This window comes from Carcharodon carcharias, chromosome 2 (assembly GCF_017639515.1).
Source record: "Carcharodon carcharias isolate sCarCar2 chromosome 2, sCarCar2.pri, whole genome shotgun sequence".
Classification (NCBI taxonomy): Eukaryota; Metazoa; Chordata; class Chondrichthyes; order Lamniformes; family Lamnidae; genus Carcharodon; species Carcharodon carcharias.
The window spans coordinates 99,681,361-99,698,525 of NC_054468.1; the positions used below are offsets into that span (position 1 = coordinate 99,681,361).

A 17,165-nucleotide genomic window follows, 5' to 3' on the forward strand; every position below is an offset into this window, starting at 1 on the left:
CCCTAAGGGTGTTGATAGTGGGAGATTCAGTGATGGTAATGCCATTAAATGTCAAGGAGAAATGGTTAGAATCTCTCTTGTTGGAGCTAGTCATTGCCTGTCACTTGTGTGGCATAAATGTTACTTACCACTTGTCAGCCCAGGCCTGGATATTGTCCAGGTCTTGCTGCATTTGGACATGGACTGTTTCAATATTTGAGGGGTTGCAAATGGTGCTGAACATTGTGCAATCATCAGCAAATAACCCCACTTCTGACCTTATGATGGAACGATGGTCATTAACGTAGCAGCTGAAGGTGGCTGGGCCCAGGACACTACCCTGAGGAACTCCTGCAGTGATGTTACCAATGATGGGGGAAGCGTCAGGAGGCCCGCTCGCTTGTGAGCCAATTGAGGCTCTTCAGTGGCCAATTAATGTAGCCTGACCCTCCCCAAAAATGTCTACAGCACCCCCCCTCTCCCGGTTCACCTTCCCCACTGTCTGTCTACCCTAGCCCCTCACCCCCTTCCTCTGGCCATCTAGCCTGGCCTCACCAATCCAACTCCCCCACCCCCCCACTTACGTTGAGTCCAGCTCAATGGCTCCTCACTGTTGGCGTCTGCATAGATTCCCAGCCCACTGGTCTTGGTGGTGCAGCTGGGACCAGAGAGCTGCCAGCCTTTTGGCTGGCCGGCGATTCTCATAGGTAGGACTTCCTCTTGGCCGCTAAATGGCAGTTTTTCGCCGGGGTGGGCAGGGACCCCGACACCCCATAAAATCCAGCCCTATATCTTTTAGTCCCTTTATACACAACAGCAGACTTCATGCGCTGATCTATTGCCCCTCTGCCTTACATGTGGTAAATTACAGGACATTTCTTCACTGCTTCTGTACCCAGTGTGCAAACCATGTGCCTTGGATTAGAATTTTGTCTTCACCACATGAGCGATGGGTATCGACCAAAATTTGGGGTTGTGAGGATGAAAACCGACCCCCAGGTGACAGCATGAAAACTCTTCCCCATTGCATCCTGAACCATGATGAGAGTTTGACCACTGCCACAGGCTGAATCAAATGAGCAAGAATGTTGCCAATGATTGGCCAGTGACTGAGAAGAAGATAAATGCCTACACTGCGGTGATGGTGGCCATGGTCTTGAGGCTGGTCGGATTCCGGATCATTTTGTCGAGGGTGTTGACATTCTGGGCGAATTTGGGCCTGGAATTGCGGTCTTTCTGCCAGCAGTCTAACATAAGCTGGTGTAGAGCAGCCGGACAGTCCATGGGTGGTGGAAGGCGATAGTCCTGCTCAATTGCATTGATTACCTGAAAGTATATACAAAAAAGAACAAGTTATTTAATCATTTTCCAACAAACAGCACAAGTTATGATGCTTATTACATTAACTTTCAATAGCGATCAGGTGGAATGATCCTGGCTGATGTTACCTACCATAAGAAAAGCGAGAACTTGTATTCACAAAGCACCTTCCACAGCCTCAGTTTCTCCAATCAACAAAATACTTTCATGGTGTAGTCACTGTTGTGATGTAGGAAATGTGGCAGCCAATTTGTTCATAGCAAGTTCCCTACAAATAGCAATGTGATAATGACTGGGTAATCCAGCTGGGGAACTCACCTGCTTTTCTTCCAATAGTGGTGTGGGTTTTTTTGCATCTGCCTGAGAGGGAAGACAGGGGCCTCAATTTAACATCTCATCCAAAAGAAAGCCCCTCCAATAGTGCAGCATTCCCTCAGTACTGCACTGAAATTTTAATTCTGATTTTGTGCTCAAGTTAGATGACCAAATGCTTGGTCAAAGAGGTAGGTTTTAAGGAGTGTCTTGAAGGAGGAGAGAGTTGTAGTGAGGTGGGGAGGTTTAAGGAGAGAATTTGGGACCTTAGTGCCTCGACAGCTGACAGCATGGCTGGGAATAGTAGGACAATGAAAACTGGTGATGCAAAATAGGGCAGAATTAGAGGAGTTTGGAATTCCCAGACGGTTGGAGGGCTGGTGAACATGACAGAGCTAGGGAGAGGTGAAACCCATGAAGAGAGGAACGAGAAGTGTAAAATGGAGGCATTCAGGGACCGGGAGCCAATGCAGATCAGGAAGTAGAGGAGTGATGGGTGAGCAGAACTTAGTGCAGGATAGGATATGGATAGCAGAGGGCTAGACCAGCTCAAGTTTGTACAGGGTAGAGAATGGGAGGTCAGCCAAACGAGCAGCACTTAAATCGACACCCTTCTCACTCCAGGCAGTGTGCTACCCACTGAGTCATGGCTGACACAAGGGAATTGTGTCCTCTATGGTAGATCATCACTTTTCAACCATTTCAATGTACAATGTACACCAATGCTTGGTGCTTAGGTTTAAATTCCAGTTTCAACTAGGAAAAGCCAAATTTAGGGCCGATATCTGGAAATTATTCTTTGTGCAAAAGGGTTAGGGATATGAAGCAAAGGCATTTTTGAGGTGCTGAGGCGCAGACAGGTGAACTATGATCTAAATGATTGCCAAATAGGCTACTCCTGTTCCTATGTTCCACTTGGAATGGAATTCTGGGCAGAGTGGTGCAGAGAAACTCTGAAATAATTTAAACAACAAGCCCATATGAAGCAACTACATAGGATCATAGCAGGTGATAGGCAGAGTTAACCAATTCCCTGGCCAATGTATCTGCACAGGAGAAAGGTGATGAAAAGCCTGGCAACTAACTGGACAAAGAGGCTCCATGAATGGTCTGTGTACTCAGAGTGATCAATGTATGAAATACATTCCCACATAGAGTATGGTTCTCTGGGTGGATAAACTATAATATGCCAAATGGTCTTCATCATTGTAAAGATCTAGCGATTTTCTATAGGAAAGAAAGATGAGATAAATCAGGAAGTAAGAAATAGTTGAAAGGAAGCCTGGGTTTTAACACAGATTGCTGTCAAGGGACGAGTGAAGGAGGTAAAGAGTTGATGCTAAGGATAAGTTAGAGGGGAGATAGTGTGAGGATTTAGATTTGAACAATAGATGTCTATCCTCTCCATCACTAAGACTGTCTGCTTACATCCCTGTAATATCACTCATCACTGCCCTTTGTCTCAGCCCATCTGCTGCTGAACACCTCATCCATGACCTTGTTATCTCAGGATTCAATTATTCCAATGCTCTTTTGGCTGGCCTCCCATTCTCCACCCTCTACAAACTTGAGCTGATCTATACCTCTGCTGTCCATATCTTATCCAAGTCCTGTTCAACCATCACTCCCATGCTTGCTGACCTACATTGGCTCCCGGTCCCTGAAAGTCTCCATTTTATAGTTCTCATGTCTTCATGGCCTCACCTTGCCTTATGGTTGTAAGGAGAGCTGGTGGTGTAGTAGCATTGTCACTGGACCAGAGACCCAGGCTAATGTTTTGGGGGCCTGGGTTCAAATCTCACCATAGCAGATGGCAAAATTTGAATCCAATAATAATCTGGAATTCAAAGTCTGATGATGACCATTGACAATTGTTGTAAAAACCCAACTGATTCACTAATGCCCCTTTGGGGAAGGAAACTTTCTGTCCTTATCTGGTCTAGGCTATTGGTCATATGACTCCAATTAGGAATGGCAATAAATGCTGGCCTAGCCAGTGATGCCCACACCCCATGAATGAATAATAAAAATATGTCCTCCAGTCCTACAACCCTCTGGGACCTCTGCACTCTTCTAATTCTAATTGTCATTGTCCCATTTTTCGGCCACTTGGGAACTCCTTAAATCTCCTGCCTCATCCATCTTTCTCCTCCTTTAAGACACTCCTTAAAAGCTACCTCTTTGACCGAGCATTTGGTCACCTGTCCTAATGCCTTCTTTCTTTGGTTCAGTGGCAATTTGTTTTGTCTGTTTATAGTCCTATGAAGCACATTGCAACAGCTTACAACATTAAAGAGTTGAAATAAATGGAAGTAGTTAGTGTACGGTGAGCTGGAAGAGCCTGTATATTGGGAGCTAAGGAGAGACTAGTGTATAATGATTAACAGTTCACAATATTGTGTTAAATCCTGGTCTGTTATCTTACTGCTGGTGTTACTCAATGTTTGTGTTAAAGTAGCACACAAGAATATTAACTGGAGAAAATTAAAGCCCTATCCCACCACCACCCCCTCCCCCGACAGTAGGTTATATTGATAGGTAGATTTCTGAAAGGTCAACTAATTGAACACAGAGAACAGCGGTTAATTATAGTCATATGTCATTGTTCATTGACCTTAGTCAACCTTAACAATGTACTGAGCCTTAATGTCCTTGTGTTATTCCCTGTTGATTTTAAAAAAGCATTTGTTTAATGGATAGATCCTTCTGGCATGGCTGGGAGAGTAAAGCTGGTTCCCATACTCAGCCAAAGTCTCTGATCTCTCAGGTTGTCAGACTCAATAATTCTTTCTTGCCAATCCTCCTGAGGCCCTCATCAAAACCAAGTGTTGAAACAGAAATAAGTGTTAAAAAAAGTAACCTCATTAATGCTCAGAATAATTACCTTTAAGCAGATTACATCTAAGCAGCACTGTTAGTGAATCACACTTCAGGGGGCAACTTTATTCAAAGATTTTGTATACATGTGACCTACTGCGCCTTCAAAGCAGATGCGATTGACTAACAACAGGAGTACGGTGAATTTAACATTTGAACTATGTTAACACTTGCTGGTTGATGTCAAAAATACTCTCAGCTGAAAATAACTGCTTTTATTTTTCTGTCAGGTATTTACTTTCTATTATATGTTAGACAACTCCAGGCAACTCCAGAGCAGAACATTCAGCACCAACTGACTGCCAGAAATGTCATAATGTATATCATCTGAAATGATTTAATTCTATCTGCCAATCAAGAGCTAAATCATAAAAATGGTTGGAAATGATTAGCACAAATCGCAGATGTGTGTGCAACTGGGTTCAGAGGTCCAACCAATCTGAAATTGATTCTTTCAGAGACATGAAATGAAGCTGAAGCTAGGCCATCCAGGAGTGAAGCCATGAAGAACTTTCCCACACAAAGGAGAGTGGAAATATGGAATTCTCTCTCCCAAAAGGCTGTGGATGTTGGGCCAACTGCAGCTTTCAAGCTTGAGATAAATTGTTTTATCATTAGGTGGGGACATCAAGGAATATGGACCAAAGGCAGATAACTGGAGTTCAGGCACCGATCAGCCATGATCTAACTGAATGGTGAAGAAAGCCCGAGGGATTAAGATTATTTCGCATTGTCAATTCTCCAACAGAGGGAATAGATTCTCTGTATCGACCCTATCAAATCTTTATAACATTTTAATCATCTTAATCTGATCACCCCTCAATCTGCTATAGTCAAGGGAATACAGGCCAAGCTAACAAAACCTGTTCTCCTAATTTAACCCTCTATACCTTGGCATCATTCTGATGAATCTGCACTGCAGCCCTTCCATGACCAATGTCTCATTCTGGAGATGTGATGCCCAGAATGGAATCCAGTATGAGGGTCTGATCAAAGTTCTGTTTAACTGAAGAATAACTTCTACTCCTTTGTAATCCAAACCTTTCAAAATAAAGGCCAACATTGATTTTGCCTTTTTATAATCTGTCCACACTCAAAAGGAAAATAAACAGTAAAATCTGGGAAATAAGAATACTGGTTCGAATTGGTCTTGTATACCTTAAAATGGAACACCAGTAAAAACTGGGAAATAAGAATACTGGTTCGAATTGGCCTTGTATACCTTAAAATGGAACACCAGTAAAAACTGGGAAATAAGAATATTGGGCCGAATTGGTCTTGTGTACCTTAAAATGGAACACCAGTAAAAATTGGGAAATGAGTGAACTGGTCCGAACCGGTTTTTCCTTCTGGGCAGGCTTTAACTGATCTATGTACTTGGATTCCTAAATTTCTGTGTTCCTCCACAGTTTTTTATCATTTAGAAAGTACCCTGATTTTATCTTTATCAGGTTTTTCTTCAGCATGAACACCTGAAAATTAGTGCTCAAAGTCGTGGAGTTTAGAGCAGGTGTCAGCTTCTGTCGAAGATGCAGACAGAATCTGCTTGATCCACAGGCTCAGAGTCGTCAAGGTGCTGCAGCATCTGCTTGAAAGCTGGGAGCTCATGTAGGAAAAAGCAAATCACTAATCAAAGCCCATTAGCTGCTAATCAGTTTGTCATTATGCACAGCAGCACCACTCTGTTGATCAAGACAAAGAAATGACTTCAATCCCAGTTATTTCACGCACTCTCAAAAGAAAACAAAGAACACCAATTAGAGGGGGAAAATATTCTTATGGAAAAAAAATGAGAGAAAATCACATGCAATTTTTGCATGGATATACAGTTCACACTATATACCCTAGTGAAATAGAACAGGAGAGAACTCATGGGGGAATTTTAGCCCTACTTGCCCAGAGGAGACTGGGTAGTTAAAATGGCTTACCCACTAATTCGCCACCAATCTTGATTTTAACCTGCCCTTCTGAGCAGGTGCCAAAGACACCCATCTGAAACAAGCAGGGTCCTTCTTTAAATATGTACATCAGGGATCCAGTGATCCACTGGGCCCTGACAGCAAGTTTAACCTAGATCTGAGTGGGAAGGTTGCTGCCGTTTTCGTGCCAGGCTGAAGCTAGTCAGAATAGGGTTGGACATGAAGAGGTCCTGGAAGGTCCTGGCCTCTGGGCCTTACAAAGGAAATTTAAGCTCCTCCTGCCCTGAGCTCTCCCCACCATCATTCTCCCCAACCATTGAGACACATTCCCAGAATTGCCTTTCCTAAACCTCTTTGCATGCCAATGGGCAGAGGCAGACAACTGGCATGTTAATGAGAGCTGGGAATTAAAATAACCCAGCCTCATCTCTATAGCAATGGTGACTATCCAGCCCAAGGCCTAGGTTAAAATCAGGGCCTATGTTCTAAGGAAGATTTGATGGGCTCTCCAATAAATACTTTACCGCTAATTCACTGGCTGGTTATGCAGTGCCAGGACCATTCAGATTCATTTGAAATCAAGAGTTTTAAGGTGCTAATAACCAACAGATCTTACCAGAAATAAGGAGCAGGTCAGTTAACTTGTGAAAGAGAAAGCCAATCTAATTCTGACTCATGTATTCATTCATCAGGCCTTTTTCTGATAAATGGATAGATTGAAGGATAGATTTGTCTATCTCTTTCATACGCTGATTTAACCCATAATGTATTTCCAGTGTTTCTCTATTCTACTTTTTCAGCAATTATGCATTTTTCCTTTTATCCAATTCTCAAAATAGTTTCTTTTTTTTTTGGGTTGCATTGTATAAGGATTAGGAACACTTGTTTTTTCTGACATATGTACTTACATCTTGATTTGACATGTCCCAGTAAGGCCTCTCTCCAAATGACATCACTTCCCACATAACAATTCCATAGCTCCACACATCGCTGGCTGAAGTGAATTTACGATATGCAATCGCCTCTGGTGCAGTCCATCGCACGGGGATCTTTCCACCCTGTACAAACAGTTAATGGCAGTCCTGTGTTAGGTTCTCTCTTTGCAGCTATGGTGTTTCTCTACGTAAAGAGGCTTTGGCAGCTTCTTCATGCTACTTGCGGCTCAATAGGTAGCGCCGTCACCACCAACTCAGAAGGCTGCTGGTTTAAGATTTAGCACAGAAGTTTGAGCAGCCCATAATCCAAGCAGCCACACTGTTGCAATACTGAAAGCATGCTGCACTGTCATCTGGTAATGTTAAACTGACTGCTGTCTCAAATAGATGTAAAAAACATCCCAGCAGTCAGAAGAGCAGGTGAGTTCCCCCAGTATATTTGCCAATATTTATGTCCCAAACAACATAATTAAAACAGATTATCTGGCAATGTATGTAATGTTTTTTGAAGGAGCTTGCTGCGCACACGTTAATTGCTGCTTTTCCTATATCACAATAAAGGTTACACTTCAAAAGCACGTCATTGGCTATGAAGTATTTTGGGACCTCCTGAGGTCATGAAAGACGCTATATAAATATAAGTTGCTAAATTATCGGATGCTTGTCTGATGTTCAGTACTGGATGAGCAGAAAATTCCTCCAGGTCAAGCTGTAGGGCAGTGTAACTTGGGGGGAACCACACATGCACCCACCGCCCCCCCCCCCACCCCCAACTCCGAAGTTCCCAGATAAAGATTGCAGGGTAATTGCCTGAGAAGTTCAAACAACCCCAGGCAAATTGCCCTTCACTGGGAACTATCCAAAAATGTAATTTAAATCACAAACTTCAGGTGGCTCCAACTGTGTTACAGTAATAGTTACTCAGAAACAGTTCGAAGAATTACAACCATTTCTAACTTCTGGGTAACTATTGTACAGACCAAACCCTGAGGGGTCTCACCCACCACCCCAAACCCCTGGGAGATCCTCCCACTTCCTGACTCCTCGACTACTTCCCCAAGGGACTCCCCCCACCTCATGAGATTCCCTCAACCCCATGGAACTATCCCTCCTGGCCCCCACCCCCTCTCCCCCTCGCCAACCAAGGCCCGAGTCCTGACTCTCACCCCCAACCCTGAGGCCCTACCCGACCCGCTCCACCACCCGCCCTGCCCCCACTCACCGAGGCCCAGCCCAACTCCCAACTCTTGCCCCCACCCCGAGGCCCAATCTGATTCACCCCACCGTCCGTCACCCCACCCAATGAGGCACAACCTGACCCCCAAATCTTTCTTCCACCCGAGGTCCAATCCGACCCAACCCACCCACGACTACACCCCCCACCTCGAGGCCCGCCCCAACCCAACACATACTCCCCTTGCCCCCCACCCACCACCCCTGCCCAGAGGTCTGACCTGACCACCCAACCCCCCAAACGCTACCCTCTTACCTTAGCCACTTATCTTTTCCCTGGCATGTCAAATACCTTTCAACTTGGGTATACAATTGTTATGATAATGAAGGAGAAACTGAATTGCATGTGGAAATATTGGACTTAAAAAATAAGTTTTTAAAATGTACACAAGCCATTGGCTGGAATGCTGGAGGGTGGCTCCCTAAGAGTTAATGGAATCCCACCCTGTTGCCAGACAAGATACTTCTAAAGGCATCCAGAAATGAAATCCTCCCTCCGGTAGAGACAATGGAACATAAAGGGAGTTGAGTATCATCTCATCAAGAAATCCTGTGAGCAATGGCCAGAAAGATTTGTGAATTTGCTTCCCACTTGGAATACACAAAGAAGGTGTTAAAAGTGAACTGAAAAGCTGCCCCAGTGTCTGTTGGTGGGTGTTCTGAAGAAGCAAGTGCTGAAAGTTTGACTCAGAAGTAACAGCCACACATAGTACCCCTGCAAATCCCCATTTTGCAGGTATCCTGATCTCTCTCTTTCTCTCCACCGAATTCAACACTACTGGAACCTCAAAACCAACTATCTGCCTGCCGGAGTCAACACTACTGGAACCTCAAATCTGACCATTCATCTGCTGGAGTTAATTCTACTGGAATCTAAAATTGCAAAGACCAGAACGGTCAATCACCTACTCCCCATGAGTCAAGGACTGTTCTGTATAACTTTTTTTAAATATACATATCACTTACTTCAAGCTAAATTCTTACTTCTAACCTGTATGACCATATATGCATGTGTTTTATACTTTCTTCCCTTTAGCAGTTAATAAACCTATTCTTACCTTTAACTCAAGAAAGTCTGATCAAATTGGCTCCATCAAAACCAGAACAATTGGGTCAGGGAAAAAGGTATCCATGAAAGGGATACTTTTCAGATTAAATCTTGTTGTGACCAATAAAGGGTGGTTGCTGAATAAAGATGGGGAGCCAGTTCACCCCTCCTCACTCGGGTCATAACAATTTGGGGGGTGTCCCATTCAGATGGTGACAAATTGAGGGGTCACGCCTGGATCAACATCTTTGGGGAACCTCACCGGGGGTGGAGGGTGGGGAGGAGGGTTGTAACAGCATTTAATTTACCTGGCTTATGGCAGCTAGTGCCGCCAAGAAGAGGGCGTGGCCTCCTTACACCCGACTTTACAGCTCTTGACACCAGGCCTCAGGGACGCACTACACTGCACAGATCTCACCCAGGCTGAGTTGGAAGATTGGGCTAGAGAAGCAGAGTGGCAATCCGACTCTGATTGCCAGTCCATTAAAGACCCATCGTCTTCAGTCCCAACTGCAAACTCCATTCCTCCTAGCTACAGACTCCTGTTCTCTGACAACTTGCTGAGGCTGTACCAGACTGTTCACAACCTTGATATCATATTTGACCCTGAGATGAGCTTCCAAACACATATTCATACCATCATTATTTCCACCTCTGTAACAATGCCCGACTCTGCCCATCTGCTCTTGAAATCCTCATCCAGGAGTGGGTGCGATTCATTCTCAGACTGTCTGGGTTCAGTCACTGACAATAACCATTTGGAAAGCATAATGAAGGGCAGAACTGTAACTTTGAGTGAATCATTAATGCTGTACCCCTCTAATAACTGTGCTCATAGTGGCTGTAAACTTGCTGCATAATTGGATGTAAAAAAGGAAGATGATGCAACAGTGATCAAGTGCTGCAAGCTATCAGTGTGAAACTGTTAGCCCTGTGGGAAGGAGTTAGAAAAATGCTTAACATTTGTATAAATTAGTTCCTATTAACCTTTTCACCTTTATTTAAGTGGGGAAAATACAATTCCTCATCACAGCACTGAGCTCCTGAATCTTATTGTGGATTGCTGTGTGACATGATTCAGAAATGTATACATCAAGTACATCTGAATTGTGGCTGTTTGCTCATTGGGGGGGGTGGGGGGGGGCGTGGGGGGGGGCGCTCGGGACATTTTGCTCAACAAGTTACCGAGGCAGTGGAAGCAAGAAGGAAATCAGGAAGTCAAAAGGTACGATCTTCTTTGTGTTTATTCTCCCTCCCTAACAGCACTGTGGGTGTACCTACACTACAAGGACTGCAGCGGTTCAAGAAGCCAGCTCACCACCACCTTCTCAAGGGCAATTAGGGACGGGCAATAAATACTGGCCTAGCCAGCAAAGCCCACATCCCATGAACAAACTTATTTATAAATTTTTATAAATCATCCTCAGACCAAGAGGCCCTATACTAACTGAACCCTTTGGGGGTCAAATACCATTTGCTTTCTGTACAGGACCTACACCTGATCTCAGCAGGCAAAGGGCCCACATGGCCTATTAAGAGAACATTTGCCAGCACAGCCTAAGGACATCCATTCATAGCTGCAAAACGATGTTCTCCCCTGCAAAGAATAAACTAACCTCTTCGTCCCCATCACAGACTAGGATTGTATAGAAACACAAAGGTTTACAAGACGAAAACAGGCCAGTGGCCCAATCAGTCTGTGGTAACACTTTCCCTCCACACAATCAAGTCATCCCAATCATCTTTGCTCACCCTGTTCCTTTCAACCTCTTTCCTTCATATGTTTATCTAATCTAATCTTGAACATTGACATAGCTTCTGCTAAAACCAATAACCCTGGAAGTGAATTGCACAGCTTCAAGAGTCAAACAGACTCAAAACATTAACAGTGTTCCTCTCCGTAGATGCTGTCAGACCTGCTGAGTTTTTCCAGGTATTTTTGTTTTTGTCACAGTTCTCTCTCTGTGTGAAGAAGTTTCTCCTGCTCTCGATTCTAAATCTCAGTTATTTGACCTTGCATCTTTGGCCTCATGTTCTTGACCCCTTAACTACTGGAAACAGTCTGCTTCTAGCTATCCTGCCCCACCTTTATAATTTTAAACACTTGCTTATAACACCCCATAACCAACACCTAAAAACATTTGATTAGCTTATTGCTGCTGGTGGTAATTCCCTGTGAGCAAATTGGCTGCTACATTTCCTGTGTTACAACACAGTTGCTGTAAATGGCTTTGCGACACCTGGAGTTCAGGAATGGCACTATGGCAATGCAATGCTTTGAGTTTAAAATGCTCATTAGTTTAATATTTTCAGGTCTCTCCATGGCCTGGCCACTCCACATTTCAGTAATCTCCTACAGCCCTACAATCTCCCCTGATCTCTGTATTGCTCCAATTCCAGCCTCTCATGCATCTCCAGTTTTATTACTTCATCATGAGTGGTTGTGCCTTCAGTTGCTTAGGCCCTAAGCTCTGGAGTTTCCCCCCAAACTTCTTTGCCTCGCCACCTCTCTTTCCTCATTTAAGGCATTCCCTAAGATCTAACTCTTGGCCAAATTTCTGGACTTCTGTCTCACTATCTCCTTTTTTAGCTCAGGGTCATATTTTACTTGATAACGTTCCTATGAAGTGCATTAGGATATTTTACTCACTCACCATGCTCTCTTTCCTCTGAGCTCACTGCTCTCTTATCCTCCCTATTTCTCTCCCTCCATGTAAATTCCTCAACCCATATTCACAGCCACCCACCTTGGCCTTGCAACCTCACATGATCTTTCTTGTCCCATTGTATCAATCACAGATAAGGCCAGTTCTGATCACTTTCTTGTGTCGCCCTCTTGTTCCCCCACCTCCATGCCCCAAACCCTACTTCCTTCTTTATTATCTCCAACCTCCCTGTCCTTTCCAAAGTTCTTGAACATGTGGTTGCCTCCCAAATTCATGTCCATCTTTCCCGGAACTCTGTGCATCAATTTTCTCCCATTAATTTTAGGAAGAATGAAGCCATTGCCTTTGGTCCCCACTACAAAATCTATTCCCTAGCTACTGGCTCCATTTCTCTTCCTGCCAACCATCTGAGGCTGAATTAGGCTGTTTGCAATCTTGATGTTGTCATGATCATGGATCCTAAACCCAAATTACTTATGTACACATTGAACTCTTAAGTAAGGTATGTGTTTTGTAAAAAAGGACAAGAAGCAAAAGCTGGCTGAGACTGTAACCACTTGGTAGAGAATTACAATGTGGATTACACTTGACCAAGTAGTCCAGAGAGAATGGAATGTCACACCTAAAAGGTGTAACACAACCTACTTCAGACAGAGGCACTTCAAAGGAAAAGATATAATGCAAACTGAACTGTAATCTCCTGTGGTTGAGGAGGTAATGGAACATGATTACCCTCTCAGCCAAAATCATGTTCTGTTGAGTTATATCCAGACTGTGAACACTAATTGAGTTGAAAGGAAAACAGATCTGGGCAAAAGACATTCCTTCCAGGAATACACAAGGAAAGGAGTTTTAAAAAGCCAACTGCAACCCTGGTTGTGTGTGGTAATCTGGTGTTCTGTTCTGGTGTGTGTGTGTGTGTGTGTGTGTGTGTGTGTGTGTGTGTGTGTGTGTGTGTGTGTGTGTGTGTGTGTGTGTGTGTGTGTGTGTGTGTGTGTGTGTGTGTTGAAAGTCACAGCTGAAGAGCAACAATTGGGCATCCCTGCGCTTGCAGGTAAAAAGTCCTCTCTCTCTCTGATTGCTGGAAGCAAGTCACAAGTCAGCAAAGCCACAGTCGAAAAGGAAACAGGACAACTCCTTTCAGCTAACCTGCAGAACCAAGAATCTCCAAACCAGCTGCTCAACTACCAAAGCCAGTGTTACTGGAATCACCCAAGTTAACGGCTGCAACATTTCACCATCTACTCCTCACAGACAAGCCAAAGGACTGATTCGTATTTATTAACCCTTATTTGTGGGCCTAGTCCCCATTTCTAATCCGTGCATAAAAACATAGAAACATAGAAACTAGGAGCAGGAGTAGGCCATTCGGCCCTTTGAGTCTGCTCCACCGATCAGTACGATCATGGCTGATCATCCAACTCAATAGCCTGCTCCTACTTTCTCTCCATATCCTTTGATCCCTAACACCCCAAGAGCTATATCTCACTCCTTCTTGAAAACATACAATGTTTTGGTCTCAACTACTTTCTGTGGTAATGAATTCCACAGGCTCACCACTCTCTGGGTGAAGAAATTTCTCCTCATCTCAGTCCTAAATGGTCTATCCCATATCCTCAGGCTGTGACCCCTGGTTCTGGACTCCCCACCATTGGGAACATCCTTCCTGCATCTACTCTGTCTAGTCCTGTTAGAATTTTATAGGTTTCTATGAGATTCCTCTCATTCTTCTGAACTCCAGCGAATATAATCCTAATCGACTCAATCTCTCCGCATATGTCAATCCCGCCATCCCAGGAATCAGTCAGGTAAACCTTTGCTGCACTCCCTCTATAGCAACTACATCCTTCCTCAGGTAAGGAGACCAAAACTGCACACAATATTCCAGGTGTGGTCTCACCAAGGCCCTCTACAATTGCAGCAAAACATCCCTGTTCCTGTACTCAAATCCTTTGGCTATGAAGGCCAACATACCATTTGCCTTCTTTACAGCCTGCTGCACCTACATGCTAACCTTTAGTGAGTGGTGTACAAGGACACCCAGGTTTCATTGCACATTCTCCTCTCAATTTATAGCCATTCAGATAATAACCGGCCTTCCTGTTTTTGCTACCAAAATGGATAACCTCACATTTATCCACATTATGCTGCATCTGCCATGCATTTGCCCACTCACTCAGCTTGTCCAAATCACACTGAAGCACCTCTGTATCCTCCTCACAGCTTACCCTCCCTCCCAGCTTTGCGTCATCTGCAAATTTGGAGATATTACATTTAATTCCGTCATATAAATCATTAATATATATTGTGAATAACTGGGGTCCCAGCACTGATCCCTGTGGTACCCCACTAGTCACTGCCTGCCATCCAGAAAAAGACCCGTTTATTCCTATTCTTTGTTTCCTGTCTGCCAACCAGTTTTCTATCCATCTCAATACACTGCCCCCAATCCCATGTGCTTCAATTTTACACGTCAATCTCTTATGTGGGACTTTGTCGAAAGCCTTTTGAAATGCAAATAAACCACATCCAATGGCTCCCCCTCATCAACTCTACTAGTGACATCCTCGAAAAATTCCAGTAGATTTGTCAAGCATGATTTCCCTTTCATAAATCCATGCTGACTCTGTCCGATTCTGCTATTGTTTTCCAGTGCTCAGCTATTACATCTTTTATAATGGATTCTAGGGGCAGACTTTTATGACTGATGCATGGCATCGCGATATTGAGGTGGGCGGGTGCTATGAGGTGCGACGCGCGCCCGCCATTAATTTAAGGCCTTGTTAAGGCCATTAACTCGGCAATTGAAGCCGACTTTGAGGAGCCTGTGCAATCTTTGGCTCGGCGCACGGGCCCAACGGGCAGGAGGGTAACTGATTTTTTTAACAAACCTCATCCACGGGCGGGATATGTGGGCTCAGAGGGGTTGTTAATGTTTTTTTCTGAAGTATTTAATGCAGCAAGTGTTTTAAACTTGCCTGTGTGATTGTTAGCAGTTCAGGTCGATTTCCAACAGCTTCCTCTTTGCTTTGAAACTTCAGCTCAGCAGTCTGCAGTCAGTAATCTTTATTGGGCCTGCAGCTTTCCGGAGGCCTCCCTTTAGCCTGGGTATGGGTTCTGACATCTCCACTGGAGGCAGCTCCTCTGAGGAGGAAGGGAGGGATAGAATAAGGAGGAGGCCAGGAGTGGACAATCAGCCTCCAGGGGAGCCAGCTTTGGGATGCCAGGCACAGGCACAAGTCCCGTAGGGCCAAGAGGTAGTCCAAGGTGGAAGGGGCCACAGAAGACGCCACTATCCTGCTGCCAAGGTATACAGGCAGCAAAGCAGCTATTTCAATATGACTGAGGTGCAGTGCCTAAGAAGCCTAAGACACTCAAGGGGGACAGTCAACAATATCTGTCAGATGATTGGCCCTGAGATCTCCCCAAACTGTGTGGGTGGACACCCCATGCTAGCAACTCTGAAGGTCACAGTTGCCCTCCGCTTCTATGTCTCTGGCTTCTTCCAGGGCTCGGTGGGTGATCTTTGCGGTGTCTCCTAATCAGCTGTCCACACTTGTGTCAAGCAGGTTACATTCGCTCTGTTCAGACGGGCATTGACCTTCATCCACTTCCGCTGCAACCAGGCAAGTCAGATACAGCGAGCCAGATGCTTCGTGGCCATTGCTGGCTTCCCCCGTGTCCAGGGTGCTATAGACTGTACACATGTGGCCATCATGGCGTCAGCAGGTGAGTCCGGTGCCTTCATTAACAGGAAGGGCTTCCACTCCATGAACGTGCAGATAGTGTGTGATCACAAGATGCTGATTCTGCAAGTCTGTGCAAGGTACCCAGGCAGCTCCCATGATGCTTACATCCTCAGACACTCCCAGGTGCCGGGGCTCTTCAGTGCTCCAGCTCGGCTGGATGGTCGGCTGCTGGGTGACAAGGGCTACCTCCTCAGAAGATGGCTCATGATGCCTCTCCACCATCCAAGAACAGAAGCTGAGGAGCAGTAAAATAGGAGCCAGGGCACCACAAGGGCTGTGGTGGAGAGAACCATCGGTCTTCTCAAGATGCGCTTCCATTGCCTGGACCGCTCGGGGATGCACTCCAGTACCCACCAGATCACATCTCTGTGATAGTGGTAGCATGCTGCGCTCTGCACGATCTTGTGCTGGAAAGGGGGGATGCAGTTGATGATGAAGACCTTGACGCAGTGGATGAGGCTGCGCATGATGAATCCAGCAGTACCTCAGAGGATAAGGAAGCACAGGGCAATGATGAGGGGCAGCACGCCAACCCGCTACCACACCAAGAAGGCAGGGACACCCGGGACACTTTAATCCAACGAACCTTCAGCTAGCTCCACACACATCGATCAGCAGGACAAGCATTGCCTGGCACTTCCACATGTGGCACTTACGTGCTACACCTTCCACCTCAACAGCTGCAACTAAGGCCTTAGTTCAGAAATATCCACTCAAACTCTCTTGATATGTCTGTGAAACATACAAATGCAGCACAAAGGAAACACCCTCAGCCATGGTCAGAAAAGTGGATTTTATTCTGTCCAAAATAAAGCACAAACATCACTCTGATGCACATAATGATATATTCCCTAATCTAGGGCCAATACAAAATCACCAGTGACAAACCCGTGGAGTGCCTAAAGTGCCTTATGCTTATGTTTGTGGGTGCTACATCCAGGGGCCGCCCCATCGCTTGGAGTGGCTTGAGAGACAGCCTGCTGACACTGCTGTCCTGTTGGCCTCGAAGACCTTGGCGGCCGTCCTCTGGCCCGTGGAGCCTGTGCTGGCCCTGCCTGGGAGGGAGTGGCCAGTTCCAGAACTGACAACTCCCCAGTTGTCTCAGCCTCCACGGATGCAACAATCAC

The 17,165-nt window shown here is 45.2% G+C and overlaps 1 protein-coding gene across 2 annotated transcripts in view; it reads right to left on the reverse strand.

The window, feature by feature from the left end:
- Positions 1 to 17,165, reverse strand: part of LOC121291029 (ephrin type-B receptor 1) — a 550,430-nt gene that overhangs the window by 16,070 nt on the left and 517,195 nt on the right. For both annotated transcript variants that reach the window (XM_041212061.1, XM_041212060.1), the window contains 2 exons: positions 7,316 to 7,465; positions 1,112 to 1,305 (listed from right to left, as the gene is read on the reverse strand). In XM_041212061.1, coding sequence (XP_041067995.1) covers positions 1,112 to 1,305; positions 7,316 to 7,465 — 344 coding nt within the window. The remainder of the gene's footprint in view (positions 1 to 1,111; positions 1,306 to 7,315; positions 7,466 to 17,165) is intronic.